This window comes from Ammospiza nelsoni, chromosome 7, assembly GCF_027579445.1.
Source record: "Ammospiza nelsoni isolate bAmmNel1 chromosome 7, bAmmNel1.pri, whole genome shotgun sequence".
NCBI lineage: Eukaryota > Metazoa > Chordata > Aves > Passeriformes > Passerellidae > Ammospiza > Ammospiza nelsoni.
Window position 1 is genome coordinate 5562369 of NC_080639.1, and position 24025 is coordinate 5586393.

General features: G+C 42.6%; 1 protein-coding gene across 2 annotated transcripts in view; it reads left to right on the forward strand.

The window, feature by feature from the left end:
• The window catches only part of IKZF2 (IKAROS family zinc finger 2), a 111905-nt gene extending 90791 nt beyond the window's left edge, over positions 1–21114 (forward strand). For both annotated transcript variants that reach the window (XM_059475863.1, XM_059475864.1), the window contains 3 exons: positions 3300–3437; positions 10980–11123; positions 16673–21114. In XM_059475863.1, the coding sequence (XP_059331846.1) occupies positions 3300–3437; positions 10980–11123; positions 16673–17397 (1007 nt within the window). In that variant the 3' untranslated portion in view covers positions 17398–21114. The remainder of the gene's footprint in view (positions 1–3299; positions 3438–10979; positions 11124–16672) is intronic.
• Positions 21115–24025: the final 2911 nt, after the last annotated feature.

Consider the following 24025-nt stretch of genomic DNA (forward strand, 5'->3'; position numbering starts at 1 on the left):
ATCCTGAAAAGCTGATAACAGAATAATTACCCCAAACCAGGCATTTCCAGCCTGACTTTGCTTGGCAAGAGATGGTTGTGTGTGATGCTGAACGTGGTGTCCGTGTACGTGTGGACCTTGGAGAAGGCAGGTTCAAATCAGGCAAACCTGGAGTGGTTTCACAGTGCAAATGGCTCTGAGGCAGAAAGAGCCATTCTGCTCGGTGGTAGAAACTCTCTCTACATTTGAGAGGAGTTTTTTGGGGTTTTGAGAGGGGTTTGGTAGATATAGTGCTGTTGGATTCCTTCCCCTCAATGCCCTTTAGTCAGACACTGCTTATGCCCAGCAGTCTGAGCTATATGTTTTGGGGGCAAATTTTGAATATTGCTGTTTACCTACACTCAAGTATTTGACAAAGGCTGAAATATTTTTCGTCAGTCATGTGGTTTCATGTCAGGTTGTTATGTGGAACAAAGTATGCTGTTGAGATTATCACTGAAATTGAATGCTCTAAAAGGCTTTTGCAGCTTTCTATCAGGTAATATGAAATACATAGAAATGTACACCCACTGGCAACATTCACTTCCATTTCTATTTTTTTTTCATCATTAACTTCTTTGAGAATACAAGGGGATATTTGCAGCTCTTTCAGTGGCTTGACATTTGTCACAATGATACTATTTCTAAAATGTTGACTGTAATTGCTGCCTCAGCTCACTGAACCTCTTAGCAAAAGGGCTGTGAGAATTGCTGGTGACACAAACTCCTGCTATCAGAACTGATTCCATTGTGGTCTGACCTGATCAATTGCTCTTCAACACAAGTCCCAGTCACTCTGTGTAATTTTATAGTGTAAATCTCTGTGCCATTATAGTGTAATATTTTACACCTCTGGGGCTAGGATGTGATTGCAGCTCTAGAGCCAGGAGGGACAGAGTTGGAAAATGAACCCAAGGGAGTTGTGCTTGATACTACTCAACTGATGCTCACAAACTTCATTCTTTGCAGCTGTGTATTAAACAACATGACCAACATTTGCCACATGTTGTTTATTCTCTTATCTTTTCCCCAGAGAAGAGAAAGTGTGTACAGGCCCTTTTCCTTTCCTTGAGGAATTATGTTCCTCAAATCCCATATTGCCTGTAGAAATAATGTCTTTATCATTAACTTTTATCCTCTCTATTAACCTTCAAATTTAATGGAATTTGGGTAGTTGACCATCCGAGATATCACTGGAAAAACTCTGCCATGTTATATGTGAATAGTTACTGAAATGGTTGCAATGCAGGGAGCAACCATTTGAAGAGGTGTAATAAAACCTGTTTTTTGACTGTTAATTATTAATTTTTATAATATGAGGTTGTAGCAGAATATTTCTCTCTGTGTTAAATGATAATAATGCAATTAATAGTAGCTGCCTAAAATAGCTGCAAGCAATCACCCCTTTTCCTTGTGCCTTACAGTTTATCTAAGTTGCTTGATAGCTTAATGTAGCCAAACTGGGTGGGCTAATTCAGCCCTGCTTCAGCTCAGTTAACATAATTCCTTCCATTGCACTGGAGTTTTTTATTAGACACCTATGTGGTGTCTAATGAAGGTGTCAGACTGACAGACATTGATGCCATCTAGATGCACAATGAAGCATTGTAATGGTGATTATAGAAGCCTCTCCATCCTGGGGAACCTCTGGTGTGTTTTCCTAAAGGTGCCTCCAGAATGAACTGGCTGGTTTATGTTTAAGAGCTGGGGCTCGATCCACATCGTTCACATCAAGGGCAATTATTCTGGGAATGATAATGAGCCTCATGCTGGGCCTCCACTGAGAATTCCATTACCAGCATCAGTTATGGCAACATTGTAAGCAAGTGAGCAAACTAAAATGAGGGCCACAACAACTCTCTATCTTTACTTTTTTGAGGATAAGCCTTGTCTTGAAACAAAGAAATCCACAGTCTGGATACTTATTAAAAGCAAGGTTTTTTTCCCCCTTGATTGTACCACTAAAATATGCATGCAAACTTTTTGGGAAAACCTGAACCTTTCTGCAAGCATGTTCTTTTCATCAAATTCCTTTTTCATGTTTGAGCCCTCTGCCCAGCTCATTCTTGGCTTTGCCTGTCCCCCCATAGGCTTTGCTGCATTCCCCTATCCCAGTGGTGACGATGCAGTTTGGCTGCAATTAGTACAGCTCAGATTTCATTAAGTAAATTACTCTGAAAAGCTTTCAATATTGGGACAAACCCAATAGAAACATGTAGATTACCCAACAGAGGATGTTCTCAATTCCTTTGGCCAGAAACTAAAATTCTTACCTAAGATTTTCAAAACTCTGGGAGAAGTTTGACCTTCCCTTTCCCTCAGCCAGCTCTGAAGTTTGCAGCCAATGGTGTTTTACTAGACTTGCAGCACTGACTTAATAGCTCTTTAGTTATTAGAGGATAAATGTTCATGTTCTACAAGTTTAAATTATATTAAAAGCCTTTATTAGCACCACTTGGCAAAATACCTTCTGGCTAGCTTTCTGGCCTTGGGCTAGGCCATTCTTGTGGTTTCTTAATGACATACTATGAAATGGATATAATTTATGAGAATTTGGTGCCAGGTTTTGCGTGTATTAAGAAGCATTTGCCGTTTGTGCTTAATGCTGCTGAGCAAAATGAAAAAGATTAAAAACTTGAGTTATGTCTTGCATTCATCTGGCTTGATTTTCATTGTACATGGCTTTTTGTATTTTTATGTACATATATTTATACTATATATATTTTTTATATTATCTGGTCTCTGAATTACTGGTGGTTGTTCAGTTCTGGCACGTAGCAGTGCTGTTACCAAAGTTACTTTCAATTTATTTTCCAACCCTCCCTGAGTAATTTTGGCAAAGTGTTCTCAATGAAAGAACTCTGAGCCACGTAATAGGTTTCCCCACAGTTGGGAGAAGAATTAGGCCACTGGGGCAGCTCAGTTTTGTGACAGCAGCTGTGCCAAGGGCCAAAGGCCTCAGAAGTTTCTTTCCCACGAGACTTGGTGCTGGGGTGTGATTCAGCTGCTTGGTATTTTCCCCCCTCTCAGCATCTGTTCATTTGCTTTGCCACCGAGGCCGCCTCCTTTTCCTTCTGCTGCTACAGCGTCAGTGTGAAAAGCGGATGGGGCAAAGCACCTGGCGGGTGGGAGGAGGCGTGTGCAGTGGGAACACGGGCCTGGGAGAGACACCTGGGGCACGAGCAACCTTTCTCAGGTGTGTTTCCATCACAAGAGTTGTTTGTGGCGGAGGTGTGAGCTCTGGTGATGGATCTGACCCCGTGCTCTCATTCTTTCCGCAGTGGGGAAGCCTCACAAGTGCAACTACTGTGGCCGGAGCTACAAGCAGCGCAGTTCTCTGGAGGAGCACAAGGAACGCTGCCACAACTACCTGCAGAATGTCAGTCTGGAGGCTGCTGGGCAGGTCATGAGTCACCATGGTGGGTGCAAAGCGCCTCCAGAGCTCCCTCGGACGCGGAGCGGCTCGTGCGGCTTTCTTTCCATCTCTTCTTCCTTTCTTTCCATCAACTCCATCTCAAAGATTGCTTACACTCAGAGAGGCAGGAGGAGAAAAAAAAGATGGGCTGAAATCCTCACTCTGTCCAGTTTAACAGCCCTATTTGTGCTTATTTTGTTTAAGTCAGTATTTCACTTTTTAGTATGTGCACATATGCAGACACGAAAATAAAGCCAAGTAAAGCCAAGTCACCTGTTCAAAATTACCCAAAAAGTCATGTCATAGAATCATAGAATGGTTTGGGTTGGAAGGCTTCTTAAAGACCTTCTAGTTCCAACCCCCTGCCATGAACAGGGACACCTTACAATACACCAGGTTGCTCCAAGCCCCGTCCAGTCTGGCCTTGGACACTCCCAGGAATGGGGCAGCCACAGCTTCTCTGGGCAACCTGTGCCAGGGCCTCACCACCCTCACAGGGAGGAATTTCTTCTCAATGTCCCATCTATCCCTGCTCTCTGGCAGTGGGAAGCCACTGTCCTTTGTCCTGTCCCTCCATCCCTTGTCCCAAGTCCTTCTCCAGCTCTCCTGGATCCACTTTAGGCACTGGAAGGGCTCTGAGGTGTCCCTGGAGCCTTCTCTTCTCCAGCTCTCCCAGCCCGGCTCCACAGCAGAGGAGCTCCAGCCCTTGGAGCATCTCCAAGGCTTCCTCTGGACTCTCTCCAGCAGCTCCATGTCCTTCTAATGCTGGGAGTGGCAGCCATGTATAAAATGTATGATTCTCTCCTCCTTCCTTTCTGATAGTGAGTGATAATTAGAAAAGATAAGGATGGCAGAGTTATTCAGAAGTCATTATTTTTACCCTCTATAACGCTGTCTTATGCATCCAAAAAAGGGAGGGATGGATGTAAAAATCTCTAGAGCAGAATGGAATTCAGTAGTGTTGTAAGAAGTAATTGTAACAAAAAAAAAAAAATGTTTGTATGCATTTACATTTGCTGGTATTAATATGTTAACTAACACTGCATGTGTTAATATACATAAGGACTGAAGATTGCCAAAAAGATTGTTGAAAGCAAGAAATGTCAAACTCTGTGAATTTGTTTTCAGAAATTTCAGGAGTTATTAGTATGGATAATAAGCATAATGTCTCAGACTGCAGGGTTGAAGGCTTATCTGTAGCACTAAAAGCTAAATGGTAGCTGTCCAAAAACACTTATAATTTTATTCAAAATTAGTGTCTCACAAACTCTTCTAAAACTGAACTTCTTTTAACTTTTGAAAGTTGTCTTTAGATATTTGATACTTGAAGACTTAAAAATCTTTTAGTATTCAGAAAATATAAAAACATTTTCCATTTTGATTAAAAATTGCCATATACCTACAAAACAAAAAACAGTTTGTGCATAAATGAAAAGGCAAAAGAACACTTCAATTTCTTTTTTTTCCATTTTGCTTATCATGTCTGAGTGGAGACATTGGGCTTAATCTGGAAATAATTGCTTTTAAATAATTTTTAAAACCCTGAAAATGCAAGCTGAAATGAAATCTATTCAGCATTGCTACTATAGGCTATATTTTGGTGACAGAAGTCTCCAAAAATTTTAAAATAGTACTTTCCCATGATCAATTTAAGCCTATAAAGGCACATTAGACAGTTTTAGTACATGTTGCCAAAATATTCATACAGCTCTATTAAGTAATTGCTCTCTTTCTAGACACCCTGGAGACTAAAGTCAACATTTAAAATGTCATGGATGTTTTAAAGATATTGACACGAGTGATTATGTGCCTGAGGTGCCTTTTTTTGGTAAAAGTCAGTGAAAAGGCAGATTTCAGGGCTTTGCTCTGGAGGTACCTGTTGTGGGCTTGGTCAATTAGGTAGGAGTTGAAGCACTGAATTGATTCCCAACAAAATACCCACTCCTTGTGCCTGTTAACCAGGGAGGGATGCCTTCAGTCAGCCTTTCCTTAGGGAATAACAGGAGCCTGCCCACAGCTCTGACAGCCAGGATGTTTGAGATCCTCTTGTGGAGGAGCTTCCCAAATGCTGCTCAATGTCTGGTTTCATTAGTTCCATTAGTTATTTATTAAAATGATAAATTAAATTAATTAAAATTTCTGAGGAAATCTAAAGCTTTTTTCTAAGCTAACACCATGACAAGAAGGGTAAGTCCTTAACCTTGTCTGCCCAAAGAAGCTGCAGTGATTGACCTTGCATTGATTTTTCTACCACCTGAAGTTAAACCAGTGCAAATCCCATGTGGACAGTTCTTTTATTTACAGCTTGACTGACTTTGCTTGGGCTCAAAATAGAAGTGTTCACACAACCACTTCACTTTTCTCAACAAAATTAGCTTAAAGCAGCACTTTGAATTCAACCAGTGCCTCTTTCTCCTCTGGGCAAATATGTCTGTGCCTCCCCTGGTGAATGTTGAAGGGGATGTTTGATCCAGTGTCTTCCTTTTAGTTGTTTAGAGAGGGCACAGTGAGGATAGTCAGTGACAGGGAGCTCCAGATTCAGCTGGGACCAGTCAGAAATCCCAGCTCCCATCCCAACACCACTCACACAGTGAGCTCAGCATGAGGGTCATGAGCACCAGCCTGTAGAGATCTGCAGCAAATCCTTTTTCCCAGGACTGTAAAGACACCAGGGAAGAGAATAAAAATGGTTACTCAGCTTCATGTTGAGCCTTATACTAACCCTGAAAAATCTGTATTCATTTCCTTGTCTCCCATGTCACACATGGAAATGATATCCCTGAGGGATCACTAAGAGTATGTTTTGGAGACTTTTATTTTGCATCCCACTGGGGTGAGCTTTCCTAACTCTGTTTCCAAATACTTGGTGTTTTGTTTTTGCTGGGCATTTTGAAACATTGGAGTGTGTTTTGGTGTGACTCCTGCTCTCAACTTTACCACTGCACACAGAACAGGGAGATGTGGGGATTTTCTGATCCCTACCAGCATCCTGCTCCTCCTGATTTAACAATACCAGCATTGGCCAACACTAAGCATTGATCCAAATTATTTCTGTAGAGACTAATTGTTCCAGAAAGCTGGAAGCAGCCCCTAGAGGGTTTGGATTTTTTTCAAGCATTGTGCTCAAGCCCATCAGTTTACAGGCATGCTACAGACATCTACTTTGGTGCTTTCGATTATCTCTGTCTTGCAGATGGCTAGATCACCTGACTGAAGCCACAAGGGGAAACAAGAGAGGGGGAAGGAGGGCTGGTTTTGGGGGCTGGGTAGGAATATAGAAATCTCTGGGTCTTGCTCCATCCTCTTGCAGGATGCCAGTTGCCTGTTGAGCTGCCCCTCCTTGTGTTCCTGTTCCCTGCTCAGCAGGACAGATGCTGCAAGAGAGATCCCATGATTTTGTTGAAATTTTTCAGCTAAGCACTGCTGGCTCTGGAAGGAGAAATCAGTCTGCAGTGTGGTGGGGGTGACAAAAGGGACAGTCCCTGCATGCCAAGAACGTGCCCTTTGCAGGAAAGAACAGGGAGAAATGTTGAAGGCTAGCTAAGGTTTGCACCCAGCTCTATCTTCTTCTCCACTGCCACAAAGCCAAAAGTCCAGAGAAATTCTTCCAGGAATGGAGAAGGGTACTCTTTTCAGGAGAAGGAGAAAGCAGCCTAGCCCTAGGCTGTGAGGCTCAAAGGCCAGCTCCACATAAAACACACAATGGCCTTGTGTCTTTCCCTCTTACATAGTTGCTTAAAACATCGTTAAAATGCTGGTCCCACAGGACACTTCCCACCAGGGTCCATGGGAATATTTCCTGTCATTTCTCTGCACAAACACACTTCTTTTAAATAGCAATATTGTGAGCCTCAGAAAGGAAATTGAGGTTGATGGAGTAATACTAATTTATACCAACTGAGACTTAGCTCAGTGTCTGGTGTCTGCACACAAAATATTTATCAGCAAAACACACACTGGGTAATTTTTTTGCTTCTCTTTTTTTTTCCCCTATTCTTTCCTCACTGGTACAGCATAAAATATTTTAATAGTTCATGTAGTTTCTTAAAAATTAAGAAGCTAAAAATTAAAGATATTCACTATGATTGAAACAACAATGTCTTCAGGAAAAAAGACTGTTCTGAAGACTATCCAAGTTTATGAATTCAGAGTTTAGCTCGGAAGCAATACTTTTATTAATTACAATTGAATGTTGACAGTGTCAGAGGTAGTGAACTCTTCCATGGGCAGTCCAGCAGCACACCCTGATAGCTGATGAACAACATCCCTGAACAGAAACACACTCAAGCGTGGGCTTTTCCTGCGCTGGAAGTTGGATTTTTAGAATAAAAAAGTCTTCCTGAGCTGAGACTGTAAATGCTCAGCATAAAATGAGTTGCTGTATCTGAGCTAGTTATATCTTGTCAGCTGTTCAAGGTAATGAAGTAGGATGTACTACAACAAAAAAGGAATTGCATTTACTGCTGAGTAAATGTCTACACGAGCTTCTACTACAGAGCAGCTGATTGTTGAGAGCTGGTGGTTGTGTGTGATCAGTTTGGTTTCCCTCTTTCTTGTTTTGTTTTTCCTTAAAAAAAATGCAGGCTGGGCTATGTGTCCTTTATTTGTGTGTTTTTTAAATTGAAATGAAAATTAATATATCTAGAATTGTTAATGTGATATTTAACTTTTAGTGTTTCTGAAATGTGGTATCTCATCTGTTTGGTCCAGTTTTGCCTGCTGTTTAAATGGTTTCAGAAACTAAATTATTTCCTTCTTTCCCTTCTCCCAGGAAATCTGCATAACAAAACACACTCTGGTAACTTATTTCCATCATAACACAAATATTAGTGTGATTCAGTGATTCTGTTGCAAAAGAGAAGTGCCCTGGATTATAGACTTGTGTTCTGACGTGGGAAAAAGTACCTTCAGCATGAAAGATGGAAAACAAAATGCTTTTATTGTTGATGATTTTTGTTTTAAAATGAGTCCAAGCAGGATTTTTGCCTGACTTAGAGAAGAGCAGATGTCTTTTTTAGCACTATTCATTTTTCATGGAAGAAAATTTCATTTAGGAAATTTTACACACATATGCCCTGCAGCAGAATTATTTAATTATTACTTAATTGTTATAAGACCATACAAATGTCACTATATTTGGGGCTTATTCAGATGGCTTTTAAAATAATCAGGAGCTTTGAACTAGTTCAGGATGCTTTGCAGAGGTGTTCCTAGGTGGGATTGAGCACCTTCCTAGTACCACACCACCAGCCTTGTGTGTCCTGTGCACCAAGGGCTGGAAATCCTTGAAGTGGCACCAGGGTGGACATGGCCCTTGGTTGTCACATCCCAGGATTCACACCCTGTGTGCTTGCATCCCCTGAGCCTGGGGAAGCCAAACAGGACAGTCAGAGGCCAGTTCCCAGTGAAAATCAGCAGACATCATCTTTTCTTTCTGCCCAAATCTCCTTGGTAAATACTTGACTAGTGCACATAGCTCCTGACCAAGCAGGGTATTTAATTAACCTTAAAACTTTACCCTTAGCTATTAAAGTATTCCAGGCCTCCCAGTCTGCACTGGGCATTGATTAGGTCGCTTGAACACTGCATCCCATTTTGTTGCAACATTAGATTCATTTCATATTTATGCTTTTTTCCCCTCCCTTTCTGTGATGCCAGCAGGACTGCCTTGTAAATGAGAAACCATTGTGTTTCTCAGGGGGAGCATCCTGTACAAATAAAAAAGCAGCAGAGTAAATCATTTTACAGCATATGGTAGATTCTAAGCCTCAAAGTGCTCAGCTTTCCATAGCAGCAGAGGCACAAATGGAATCAAATGAATAAATTGCCATGTTTTTTTATTATGGATGTCTGAATTAAGAAGTTCACCTGAGCAGATACTCTGTTTTGTAATTGCCTGGTATTTGCTCTTCTTTACTAGAAAGAAGGCAGAGACAAGGCTTTTATCACCCATTTTTGGTGTATTATGTGCTAGCAAACAGCTGTGTTTAGGAACAGGGGGGTGATCATTCCATGCCAGGATCCTGAAGGTAGTGCAGTTCCCACGGGAGGAAAGTGGGCTGGTGGTGTTCATTTATGGCACTGTCTGGGAGAAGGTGTCTGTGACACAAAAGGCTGCCATGGTGAGAGACAGGAGGAGGGCTGGCAGAACAGGAGGGTGCCAGGCCTTCTCTGCCACCTCTGCAATACCCAGCACCTTGCTGGGAGCCTGAGCTAAGACAGAAAATGCAGTGGATTCCTCTCAGTTTACATACTGTAGGAACTCTGTGCCACATCACCCCAGTTCCTGTGTTTCTGCCATCCATTTTTTGTACCCCAACCATCCCTTAGCACATGCCCTAGTGGCTGATCCCTCTCAGGTTTTTCTTGTTACCTTCTGAGGATGAATGCAGGATAATTAGGCCTAGTGTTAAACTCATAACAGCAGAGCAGAGCTACACACTTGATAGATATTGCAAATGACTGGGATTCTCCAGGCCTGATCCACAGTCTGCTACCACTGATTAGAAGAGGATGCTCAACAAAACCAAAGTACTTTGTAGGTGCTTAAGAATGGCTGTATCAGCAAAAGGCATAAACCCCTGTGCAAGTGGCTCACTCCTCTGGTTAGGAGCCTGTGCAATTCCTACATTTTTCCTTTAGCACCTTATTCCCTAAACTGACAAATGTCAGGAATGAAATGAGTAAAGACAGAAGAAGTTATTGATTTTTTTGGCTTCTCTCAAATACAGTGTATGAGCATTCCCCCTGATGTAGTTAGCACAGGAATGCTCCCTGCTGATCCCTGCTCCCTGATGATGTGAAGTGGGATGCAGAAAACCTCTGTTTGCAGACAGTTAGAGCTGTGCTTGAGGGGATAAAATATTAATCAAAAAATGGGTAGTTTCTGTGTCTGATTCTGAAGGGAATTTCCATGTGATGTTAATCTTGCAATTCCAGTACAGTGTGTGTTGATTTTACAGTCTCATTGCAGTGTGAAGAGAGGAAATATGCATTAGCAAACTGATCCTTCATTTGAGAACCCTTTGTCTTAGGGAACACACAGCCAGGCCCAGCAAACAGAGCTCATCAATGTCGTGTGTGATTTTTAATCATTGAGATTAGTGCAAAAAGATAATACTGAGAGTGATTATGCTGTATGTATGAAGGGAATACACAAAGAATGATAACTAAAGATTTACATTGTTGACAGGTGACCATATTGAAGAGAGAGTAATACAAAATGTCACTTGCAGAGTGAGTTTTCAAAAGTGTCCTCTCCTCATGGTGATAATGAGTGTCCAGAACAAAACAAGCCCTTTTATAAATGCTTAAATTTTGATTTCTGCTAAATAAAATGTTCCCAAGGACAGATGTTTTGTGAATGTGGCTCTGATTACAGGTGACTGCTGTCTTGATGCCCACACCTTGCTCTCACACTTGATTCTCACACCTTGCTTTATGTTGTGCTGCACTTGTTGCACAATCAGCAGGGCTCAATTATTTGTGTTCTGTGAAGCGTAGACCAGACCTGTCTGATATACCAATTTTTTTTGGTTTTTTGTAGTACCTGCTCTGGAAGATTGTAAGGAACAAGAGCCTGTGATGGACAACAATATTTCTGTGGTGCCTTTTGAGAGACCTGCTGTTATAGAGAAGCTGTCTAGCAACATGGGAAAGCGTAAAAGCTCCACCCCACAGAAGTTTGTGGGTAAGCTGGAAATGAGCCTTTTATTCTTTTTAGTGCATGGCTATGGGTTATGTGCTGTTTGTAATAGCCAGAAGAACAAGGGGGAAAGCACTCACAACTTGGTTCTGATACAGCAATGGAGGTGGTTAAATCACAGCAAGAAATCATGGTAATTATTGAATTCATTTTACCAGTCCAGAGAATTCAAAATCAAAGTCCACTATCATGAGAATGCCTGAGAAAACCTTGAGCTTTCTACTTCACATGTTTTGTTTGTGGGTTTTTTTTAAACTTCTCTCTAGCCCTTTTGAGATTTGGACTTGTCATCTTCCCTCTCCTTGCTCCAGAAAAACAAAAACAAGCTAAGACTGTCATATAATTATCTGTCTCCATATGTGTTAAAAAAACAAACAACAAGTATCTCAAGACTTCTAATTTGTATTAAATTCCTGACACTTGGTCTGATAATACTGGAATGAGGAAGTAAATCACATCCCTTGTGTTGGAAGAAGTTCTTGCTCTGAGTGCAGCACTCTGCACACAATAAACTTATTAATGCATGAATAAGAAACACCATTGGGTGGCTTTTGGTTACCAGATTTAGAATCCTAGGTCAAGAATTCATATTTTGCTTTGTGTCTTGACATCTTAAAATTACTCAGCTTGTAACAGGTGACAGTATGGAGATTTTTACTTGGTTTTAGCTGTAACTTAAAGCTTCTTTTTACTGCTACTGAAGCAATGCAAAACTTCTTAGGAGGGAAGCTGGAACAGAGAATTGTTTGGGGTAAGTGTCAGACTCTGCAGTCATGTAATAGGAGTTCTCCACACTCACTCCCTGAAGGGCAGTCACACACAACTTCAGGGTGTCTCATTCTGCCTACTCTGAGGACACTTACAGAGAGCATCACAGGACTGTAAGTAATTAGCACAGCCATTTAGAAAAATTGTTGCCCCTCAGCTAAATGGAGATTCAGATGGATTAGTTAAATCACCCCTGAAGGTGGCTGTAAGTAAGCTGCATGGTTTGGAATAGCAGGGGGCGAGCAGTGTGCAGCAGCTCACCTGCAGGGACTGACACACTGACCTGGCTGCTCTCAGTCAGCTGGCCATTCCCAAATATCAGTGCTGAGCCCAGGTTAGGCCAGCAATGATCCATCCCACATGGGGAACACTGGGAGACATCAGTATTTCCTATGTTGGTATGTGTTTAAACCAGAAAGGTGATTTTACTTGTCCACTCGTGCACCATTGACCATATGTTGTTCTTGTGTTCAGAGGTAAATTTACTGATTGGAAATCTTTGCCTGAGAGATGCTATACCACATTATTATTCTTTTCAGCAGGTTATATACTTTGTTGTTGGATAAATCCTTTTTTTATCTAATATCTAGTAACATATCACTAGCCATATGTAGGATAAAAAGTACCCCCTTTCATTTTTACCATATCTTATTTTTCTGATCTTTAGTGGCATCACAGTGTTTAGATTAAATAACAGCAGTCTTCACTTGGCTGCCTTTCTTTTTATTTTTCTTCCCCTCCACCATGACCTCACTTTTCTTCCCCTTTTCTCCCCAATTAAATATTGTTCAGCTCTATCAGGAAGAATGTGTAATGGTTCTGTTGCTTGCAGGAAATTTTCCTGTGCATACTGCAAGCATGGCACCTGTCCAAAACAACTTAATGGTGTTTATGAGAAGGTCATGTAAGCATAAGCTAAAATCTTTGCATGCTACATCTATCAGTGCTTTACTGCTCTTTCTGATCAGCAATCTCCAAGGGACTGTGGTTATGGACCACAGTCTCTCCTATGGCTGACTTTTCAGGAGGAAAGAAAGCAGGGTACAGCAAATAGAATGAATTCATTTCTGCATGAGAGACTTGGTTATATATCTGCTCTTGAGGTACTAGTCATACCAAACCAGCTGAAATAGTGGAGGCACACTCCAGAGAAAGAAAAATTTGTGATGTGCAGGAGTGTGAGTACTTCATTTTGCTTCTTGTTCAATGAGGGAGAGGCAGACACCGGTTAAATTAAAAGCTGCCGTCTTCAGGCTGATCATGTGAAGCAGATTCATGTATTTTCAGTTGGAATTTGGAGCTTCCTCTCAGAATGTCACCGAGGTTAAGAACTGGCAGGATGCAAAAGGAGACATTTATGTGGCTTACGATAAGACCATGGTTGTTAGAGTAAGAATTAAAAATACACGGGCGTCTCAGAACAGATGAAGATCAGCCGGCTGCCAAATTACACTCAGCTTCTGGTTAATGGGGGTCAGGGAGAAACTTCCCCAGGGGGAAATGCTGGAACAGCCTCCTTCAAGGTTTCTTGTAGCTTTCTCCCAAGTGTCCAGCACTGCAGCTGCTTTAGAGACTTGATGAGATGAACTCCAGGTATCACAGGACAGCTGTGCCTGTGTGCTTTGATCTAGCTTCAAATACCTGTTTGGGGGTTTATTTGAATGTCATATGGCCAGAGGGGAGAAAGTTTCTTCTTCTGCTTCACTAATGTAGGGCAAGGATAAATAGAGTTTGAGCATAGTTTAAATGAAAATTCAGAATGATTGGGCTGTATTTAAAGTACAGAATTGGCTAAAGAGGAATTTAATTTGGAAACCACATTGTACTGGTCTATTGGACCATTTATTGGTTACTTCTGAGCTCTGCGTTTTATGCCTTCTCCTTCCCATGTTATCATTTATTTTGCTTTTTTATGTCACACTCCATTTCTCAGACTCTGACATCTTTGGAACTGGTTCATAATTAAAGGAATAAATAATTCAGGTCACTGGCAATTTACAGCTTTCTTTGCTGTCTGCACTGGAGTAACTAAACATGGATGATGAAAGGAATCAAAATAAGGTTTGCATCATTTATGCAAGTAGCCCATAAAGGATGGGTAATATTTCTTCATCTGTAAAGCCTACAAAGGACTGACAGTGTGTTTGGGAGCTGGATCAGACCCTCACCAGATCTACTTCTTCATCCAAACACAAGAATGACACAGGAGGCCAGAGCAGGTGACAGGCACCAGTGGGCACCAGACAGAGTGTCCAGTTGCAGAGCTGTCCATCCTGTCTGTGGCAGTACAGCCATCACAGGCTGCCAGACCACAGCAAAACACTGAAAGGAGGATGTTTGATGGCAAGAATCATCCACAAGTTGTGTCAGATTACCCGATGTGGGATCTCAGTACCTCAGGACTGATGTGCAGAGTGACCGAGACCACCCTTGGGGGGCTCGGGAGTCCTGGAACGTTGCCAGAAGTGTCTGGTGGCTGGACTTTGATCCTACACGGGAGACGACACCTGTATGAGGATGGGAGGATTTCACTGGGTGAATGGTGAAGGGATAAGTTAATTAGAGTGTAAGACACAGGGTTTAAGATTTCTGTACAGGGGGGTCTAAAGAAGTAAGATGGAGGAATTGGGGCGTGTCCTGTCCTTCTTCTTCTTCTTCTTAGCCTCCATCTTCTGTGGTGATGTTGGCACTTTGGGATTGGTTATTACTAAAAGTGCACTGGTTAATAAGGGTAAAAGGTATTGGGGAAAATTGATAAATATTGTATACGTAATTTTGAGTATAAAGATAGGTGACTGCCCCGGGGGCTCTCAGTGTGCTCCTGGCTGACTTGCTGTGCAGACCTCTGTCGGGCCGAGAGAAAATCTTTTAGATAAACAACTAATAAACACCGAGACCGAGAAAAAACCTGAAGCCTTTTCTCGTCCTTTGAAGCGCGGGCTGCCCAAGGCCATCCCCGGGCCTTTCCAGGTCATTAAAACAGCCGAGAAACTGACACCCAGGACCATCACTGAGTACACATCATAGGTACACAAGTGTGGTATGGTGTCCAGCCATGTGAGCAGTTTTGCTGAACAGAGGAGGAATATTCATGTGCTTCACTTCAGACTTACATTTAATTACCTTGATAATCAGGGCTAAATTCCCCAGCAGAAGTGATGCATCATCATCTCTAAGGACATCATGGTTCTTCTCTATGCATCACTTTAGAATAAGTCACTCTGAGTGGAATGAATTATTATAGTCAAAAATAAAATGCTGAGTGATAGCTGTGTTGAAATGTACTAATGCAATTTGGAAGAGATTTGGGATTACAGTTCTGTTTCTTATAGTGGTTTATACACACTGTGTTCCAAGCAATTTTGGCAAAAGGTGATAGAAGAAGCTTCTTGAGTAATTTAATTCTTGAGTAGCCAAACCACTTGTAAGTAGTGACTTCTTGAATATATTAACTTACGCTACTGGGAAAAAAGTCTGGTTTTATGTACCAAGGAAGTGAAGTAACAAAGACAATGAAAACCAACCAAAATTATTTATCAGACTTCATAAAATCAGCTTTAAAAATTAGCTGTCAACAACCAGCTAACTGCATGTGTGAACACAGAGGAGCATGTGCATCTTGTATCATGTACATATAACCTTTCCTGTTTAAAAAGAAGTTATTCCATGAGCTTTGACTCTCCAAAGCCATCACTGGAAAAGCAGTGCTACTGAGCTGAGCCCTGGTGCAAGCAGTGGTCAGTCTGTTCTCCTCCAAGGAGATCTGTGATGTGTAACATGGTGCCCTGTGACTGCCATAATGCACCAGCATGTGGTTCTGGTTTTGCACATTTGTCATGCCATTGAGGTTTAAAGCTTACAAGGATGTGAGTGAGGATTCACAGTGATGAACCAGCCAACTTCAGCATCATTAGGTGTAAATTTATCCTGTATCAGTGAAAAGTGCTTTTGTCTTTTACCAAGTGAAACAAAGCTATACACCTGGTTTCTCTATTTGTTTTCTTACCTAATTAGACAGTGGGAATGGAGCAGTGTGTGTGTGTGGTTTTTTTCTCAGTCCAAAAAGGATGGAATTTTTTTTTTTTTGAGGGAGGAAAACTGCAAAGATGAGGCTCCACTGCTCCTGTAAATGGCTTCATTCTTGGCCACATGCTGTCATTTAATGTTTGGGGTTTTTTCCTGCTGGTTAAAGGATTTACATCCTGTGGCTCTAAAGGTGCCACTATAACAAGCCCCCTGTACCGGTTGTTTAGGTTTCTCACTGCTCAGCCCTGTTGTTAGGTAGATGTGAGGCACCTCAGATTGTGGGCCATGTGTGAAATGGTCTCTTGAATTTTGGGGAGAGGATGTCTAATGGCATACTCTGTCAGAAATTCAGTGGTATAGTCTGGTAACTAGAGCTAATAGTATACTCTGGAATAGAACTTCAGTGGCCTCAATATTTCAATCCAGTTGTATTTCCTAACTTGAAGTGAGGGCACAGTCAGGCTCAGTTGAAGATTTGGAATTTCTCTGGAAGTTGCTGCAGTCACATGTATCACCTGGAATAAATTTAAAAAAGAAAAGAAGAAAGCTCTTGGTGAGGTTACTGTTTATCCATCTCAGGACAGGAACTTGATAGGAGGTCAGTAATAAATTGAAGGAGGTTGACTTCAGACTCTGGAATAATTTCACCCCAAGTCAGGAGGTTTCTGTCTCTTTTGCACTGAAACATTGCCGTGATTGTGTTGATTTTGCTCATCATTGGATTTGCTTTTATCTCTTAGGTGAAAAGTTCATGAGATTTGGCTATCCAGATATCCCCTTTGATATGAACCTAAGCTATGACAAGGAGGCTGAGCTGATGCAGTCTCACATGATGGACCAAGCCATCACCAATGCAATCACCTACCTTGGAGCTGAGGCACTTCACCCCCTGATGCAGCACACACCGAGCACAATCGCAGAGGTGGCCCCGGTCATCAGCTCAGCTTACGCTCAGGTCTATCATCCCAGCAGGATAGAGAGGCCCATCAGCAGGGAAACAGCTGACAGCCACGAGAACAACATGGATGGCCCCATCTCCCTCATCAGACCAAAGAGTCGAATCCAGGATAGAGAGGGCTCCCCCAGCAATAGCTGCCTGGATTCTACTGACTCAGACAGCAGCCACGACGACCGCCAGTCCTACCCAGGAAACGCTGCCTTAACCCCCAAGATCAAGCCAAACCCGGCTTACGTGAAGGAGGAGGCCAAGCCTTTGGATGTCACAAAAGCTTCTAAGGGCTCTTTAAAGGATATGTACAAGGTGATCAACGGAGAAGGGGAGCAGATTAGGGCTTTCAAGTGCGAGCACTGTCGCGTCCTCTTCCTGGACCATGTCATGTACACCATCCACATGGGCTGCCACGGCTACCGGGACCCGCTGGAGTGCAACATCTGTGGCTACCGGAGCCAGGACCGCTATGAGTTCTCGTCGCACATAGTCCGGGGGGAGCACACATTCCGCTAGGCCTTCTCATCCAAAGGGGACTCCTATGAAGTACAAGAACTGCACATGAAGAAATACTGCACTTACAATCCCACTTTTCCTCAGACATTGAGACGCCTATTTTGTTGTTGTTGCTGTTGTCGTTGTTGCCGTTGTTTAATTATTATTATTATTAACCTTATTTTTTGTGGACCCAACCTCATTTGCTCTGCCCAGCTTAAGAATGGAGAGAAGGAAGGGAATGGATAAAAGAGGGGTTTGTTGTGGCAATCAGTTCTTGGGGAGTGACCTGCCTTGCTTGCTGTGGGAGTTGGAATGCAGTCTGTGTCTGTCTCAGTCAGTTGTACACCATGTCCTCTCTTGGGATGTCGCTCAACCATGCCAGGTGCTTTCAAGTCCCAACAAGATGCCACTCATTTGGAATTTCAGAGGAATAGGTAGGAACATTTCAGAGGAGAGCCTTTTTCTAATGTGAAGATTCGGCGCGAGCTTTTGGTGGCTGGAGGAAAGGGGGGGAATTTTGTTCTGCAGAATGAACAATTATTTTTAAAGCAAAACTGGTAGGGAGTTAGGAGCATGAATCAAAGTCAATATTCCTCTCAAAATTACTTTCAAGGGTGAGCTGTTTTCCTGGGTTCAGCGTGTATTGCCCCTCTAGAATGTAAATAAATTAAAAAAAAAAAAAGAAAAAGAAATGTATGTCTTAACACTGTACCACATCATAGCAGTTTAGTTTCATAAGTCTGAGGGCCTTCTGTGGTAAGTTTGAGGCTTTGTATTTTTATTTTTCCTTAACTTATGAAGCACCTTTTTTTAGATTTGTTGATATTCTGTTACTCCATGCCTATGTGTTGTCTCACTGGCTTCTTAGAGACCCTTGGGAGCCTTATCTCTTTAGTTGCACCCTAAATTTTAAGAAAGAACATTTAGAAATAACATTTAAACTTGCTTCTAGGACAGTAAGTGGCCTAGGAGTGGGTGAGAGAGCCTGTAGTTTACTCAAGAGGTTCTGCTGCTCTTCAGAAATACTTTTGGGTTAAAATTATGGATTTTAAAATGACAAAAGTGCTAGTAGCAAAGTGTTCTTTAAATATAGGTATATATAGATACATAATTATGTAAATACTTTCTCATTCTACTATTACAGTGTTAACCTCTTGGCAACAGCCTAAACTGAGACTTGCAGCTGGGAAAGCGTTAGGAGCCAGATCCTTGGCCAGCATTAATCCTCTTGGCTCCATTGAATTTAATGGAACTGCCCCAACTGTTTCAGCTACATCAGGATCCCAACCTTGACTGTTTTTTCTCTTGTTGACTTCTTACTTCCTAATATGCTGAACCACTGACTTCCTTTTGTTTGTACATCATCAGTTCTGCTGAATTTAGGGGTGAAAGTATTAGCAGGTTTTGCTGGATAGCCTTGGGTCCTGGAGAGCACAGAAGGCCAGCAAACCAACAGGTCACATATGATCTTCCCTGCTTCTTCAGAAAGGGATAAGTGGAGATGTAGGTGCTGGGTATTGATTTGGGCTTAAAGATTTCTTTTTTGTTCCTAATTTAATAATTTCCCTGTAGGGAAAGCAAATGGAGAAACACACTCCAGGGAGAGTCCTTGACACACAGAGTGGACAAGAAAACAAGTCCACTGATCTGTTTTGTTTCCTTTCTTTCTCTCTCAGTAAATAACAAAGGCAGCAAGCACCCAGCAAGTTGCATCAGTAAAAACTGGGCTTAAACCTACAGGACAGATTGCCATTGAAACCCAACTGTTTGTACCAATCACAATTGAAATGTTGTTGTTTGGCAACAAGAGCACAGCTTGAGAATGGAAAGATCTGGATGGGTTTAACCCCCTCCGCACACACGGTCTCCATGCGCCTGGGGAGACCTTTTCCAAAGGATAAAGTTACTAAAGTATAAAAGAGAGAGCAAGATCAGGCCATAATGAATTCCCATCTGCTCCCTCCAATCTGTGCACTTGATGCATATGCCAGTTTGCTGTTCGTTTTGAGGGTACTGGGTTTTTTTCTCCTTCTCTTCCTAGACCTGGAGCATTTGAAAGTAGGAGCTGAAAGGTATTGATTGAAATCTTTTTATGGTGACATTCTTGGCAGCTAGAACCTGTGTTTAGAAAGAATACAGTAGATCATGGCCAGATTACCTGATGACTGCTTCCCAGCACTGCAATGCTATTAAGTAGGAGCTGGTAAAGTCTTGCAGTAGCCTATTAATTATAATACAATATGGAGAGAAATGTCATCTTGTGTAATGTGAGACCTATCAAGGCTGGGAATATGCAAGCTTTGGAGAGACAGATTTAAAGATCTATTCCCAACATTGTTCTTAATGTCGTTGGGTTCCTCCCCCTCCTTCTTTCTTCACCCTAATGGAGAGGGAACTGGGACAAATGTACCAGTGCCATCCTCTGGACCATTCTCATTGTCTTGTGCCTGGTGCAGCCAAATTTTGTTTGTGCAGGAGAAAAGCAGGGAGATGCTGGAGGGCACCACTTGGATTCTGTGTGGCTGATTCTCTGCAGTGAGGGAGGTGGGCTTAGGAGGCAGCCGGCCGTGCTTCGTGTCAGGATGTGCCTGGAAATTCAGAAAAGAAAACAGTGGGGGTGATTAGCTGAGGCAGGAAAGGTCATTTAAGAACAAGGTGGAAACTAAAAGGTTCTTGGGCCTGAGGCTTGCTGGGCTTTCCTGGGCCTCCAGAAAAACACATGGCCAAGCTAGAGAGAGAGGTTGCCGGCAAATCCTTTCAGCCTCTGGGGGAAACACTCCGTTCTCCCCTCTGTGGTCAGCAAAAGAACATTGGGCTGTGGTTTCTTGGAATAGCTAGCACTAGGGAAAAGTGTTTAAAATTTCTGCCTTTGTTTGGGAAAGCACCAGAATACGGGAAAGGTAGAGAATCTCTTGTGTATGCACAGATCAGTTGGCTGCAATTACATCTGCCGCTCATCTGCACTTGGGGTCACTGATGACTCACTGCTACCTCCAGTAAGGTGTATTCTGTGGGAGTTTAAAGGACCACATGGGGAGGCCCACTGATTTTGGACCTGGCTTCAGTTAAGTCTATCTTCTTGATCTATTAGTAGCAGGTGAGGTCTGTATGTCCTGATGTCACAGGCACAGGGAACTGGAGAAGTACTGACGAATTATCTTAGTGAAACCACATTTTTGGAGAGGAAGAAACTTGAGGGGTCACATTGATTTTTTTCTTATCAATGCCCTTTTCTAAACATTCACAGGAGACTTTTATCCTAGAGTCAGGAAAAGAAGAAAGATTAAATTCTTGTTCAAATTTTGAACAAAATTTTGAATTAACATGTACTTTAGAATTCAATTCCTACTGAAAATTATTAGAGAGCTTTACGTAATGCAGTTTGTTCCTTCACAAAAGTGAGCAAAATGGGGCAGCAGAGATTTCTTTGGGTGTTTTTTCTTGCTTGCTCTCTGCAAGAATTGGATTTCTAAGAAAAGCTCTTGAGTTTCATCAAGTTCATTAGTCATTCATAGTGTACTAGGAATTTCAGTAGCTAATCCCTGGCCTCTAAATCCGTTTGTTCTGAGTATTTGGTGCTGGAAATCAAATCTGGCTGATTTTTATTGGACTCTTTTGAAATTCTTGGAATTGGGTTTCCGGTTAGAAACATACATTTGCAAATGTAGACTTGGCTTCCTGTGAGCATTCCCCATTTTCATTAAAAAAAAAAAAAAAAAAAAAAGAAAAAAAAAATCTGGGCACTTCTTTGCCAGTAAACCCTTTTGCTTCTTTTACATCAAAAATGGCAATACTCTGACTTAGTTTAGAGAATTACAAGCCTATTAATTTAAAGAGTAGTGTGATCCATATCCTTGGAGCAAAGGGCATTATCTATATATCTGCAGTTATGACTGATTAATTTTACAGACACCTCTCTTTGTAATCAGTTAGGAGTGCACATCAAAATATATTGCATTTTTCAGTAAAGCCTGCTCTTTACTCAGTAACTTAGGGGATGAAAATAATTTTATTCTCCTTAAAAAGTGCTTTCATCTATGATGTGATGTGAAAGGTGTCTAGACATTAACCTGTAGTGGTTTGTAGCAGAGAGGAAGATTTAAAATGGGTTAATGGGCTTGATTTTTAGTGGTTCAGGTTTCTACAATGTTAGGACCCAGCTCACAAAGTAGCCACGAGGACCTAAATTATGTTTACTGCAAGGTGAAGAAATTCTCAATTATCAGAGTTTGCAGATTTCTTTCTGTTTACAAGGGCCTCCCTAAATTTGTGCTGTCGGGCAGGAGGTCAGTAATGAAACCCAACCCTTCAAAACTGGGCTTTCATGGGGCATTATTACTGTTGCCCAGGCCCTGGGCTAGCTTGTTCTGGTTTGAAAGAAACCAGACAACAGACACTCCTTCCTCCAGAGAGAAACTTTGGAGATAACTGCAGCAAAGGTGCTTATTTCAGCCAAGGGCAGCAGCTACAGTAATGCAGTTCCTTCACTGAATAAATTCCTTTCCTTAACTCTTGCTGTGCTTTTTAATGTCATGAGCTAGGCTGCCAGGGTCACCTAAAGTCAGTGTGGGATTTTAGGAAAAGGGTGACGAAATTGGCTTTTCTGCTAGTAATTCACATCTTAGCTTGGCTTAATAGCATTTAAAAACAAAAGTGGATGGCCTGTGGTGTGGGGCAGCTGGAGAGCTTGAGAAAGTACATTTATATATATATATATATATATATATATATATGGTATTGTGCAGTTAGAGGTATGCTTTATTGTATATGTGCCTTTTCCAAATGCATTTTGGGAGATCCTGATGTCGTTCCTGATATCCCACCAGACCCTTTCCGAATGCACAACAAAAACCAACCCAAAGGAAAGATCTCTTCTCCTGCTCTGCACCCTCCTTGGCAGCTTGGCCCAGAGAGAGCACCCTGGTCAGTACTGTGCTGTGAGATTTCCTGGAGTCAGACAGCTGTAAGGAGTGGGAAGGGCTGAAAATGAGCCCAGCAAAGTACATTCCAGCTATCCAGCCAGAGCTGGTCTGCAGCTGGTCCCAGGGAGCACAGCATTCCCAGCACAATGCCAGGACTTGCTGTGGGAGCCCCCAGCTGCACTGTGCCCTACAGAGAGCCAGGGAAGCTTCTCCTGTTTCCTCTTTAAGTAAAGCACCCTTTAGTGGACTTTGCTTTAGAGTTCCCACTTAGGTCTGGGAGCAGGCTTTAAAGCTCTTGCTTCTTGCTTCAGCCTGGAGAAACAAATGTGGTGAGTCCTTTGGAAGTGGTTTGCAAGTTTGCCTGTCAGGCTGCGGCCAGCGCAGGAATTGGCACAGAGAGCAGAGGAGCTCATCAGCAGGAGGCATTCAGGGGCTTCACAAGCTGGAGCACTGCTGTGATGAGCACAGTGCTGCTTCTGAGACTTTCCCAGGGGTAGGTGACCTGCTTTCAGGTGCACTTGTTCCCCATGCAGGGCTGCAGAGCTGAGTGTGCCAGGAGGGCCACCGTGGGCAAGGTGGCTGGGCCAGCAGGCTTTGGGCAGGGCCTGAGCCCAACAGCAGCCCAGAGCCACCCCCTTGGCAATGCTCTCCCAAAGAGGGGTGCTGGGGGGAGCAGTTAGAGCTAGAATTTGCTTCATGGTGAATAATAGATTCCCTTTTATCCCATTGATGTGTTCTGAGATATAAGCAAAGCACGACATCACTGCTTTCCAGTTTGGTTTCTAATTTGACCTCCTTGTGTCCTTCTCCTACCCAGCTCTGAAATGTGCAGAGGACAGTCAGGAGGAGGGCTGGGCTGAGGCTTTGCCATGCTGCATGCTTAACAGGCCAAGGAAACAGTAAAACCAGGCTCTGTTTAATTCACCTACCTTCCCAGTTATCGTGCAGATTCCTGGTTCCTGTTCACTCCCAGCCTTTGGAAAGGTGGTTATCAGCATGCACACTTGGGTCCTCATCTTTGAAGATAACTTCCCATGCTATCTCCTTCTGTATAAACTTCTCCTTTTCATCTTGGGGCCTAATTAATCAGTGGACAGAAACGACCATTTCAACAGAAACCTGCATAGTTGTAGTAAAACTAATATTTTTTTACTGTTGGCAAAAAACCCACAAAAAAACTGTGATATTTTGACTAGCAGTACTAGGTGAAGTATTTCAACAGAGTGAATGACAGTGAAGTTAATCAGATCATGTCTTGAGAGGGGCTGGTTTCTCCTGTTGGGGGAAAGGGAGCAGCCTGGCCCAAAGCTGGGGCCAGCACTTCCTTTCCATAGCAGGTGTTGGTTTAGGCAGCAGCACTGCAGCCCAGGAAAACATTTGAGCACCATCAGCTTCGTGCCATCCCTTTGGCTGGATGTGGAATCACAGGAGCTCTGCAGCTGGCTGTGTTTATCCTGATCCCATTATCTGTGGGATGGGTGCAGCACAGCAGCTCTGGGCAGGCTGGGTGCTGGTGCTGGAGGCATTCCCTTATTCCTTGTAGCAGCCTTAATCCCTGGCCCTCGGTGGTACCTGGGTACCCACAGCCTCTGTGTGTGTCACCAGGCTGGATAAAGGATGGGAGCCTCCCATCCCTCCTCTCCATACAGGCACAACAGGGCCAGTTTGCAGTAAATTGGGCCATTTAGTTTTACCTCAAGTGACATCGAGTGAGAAAAGCTTCT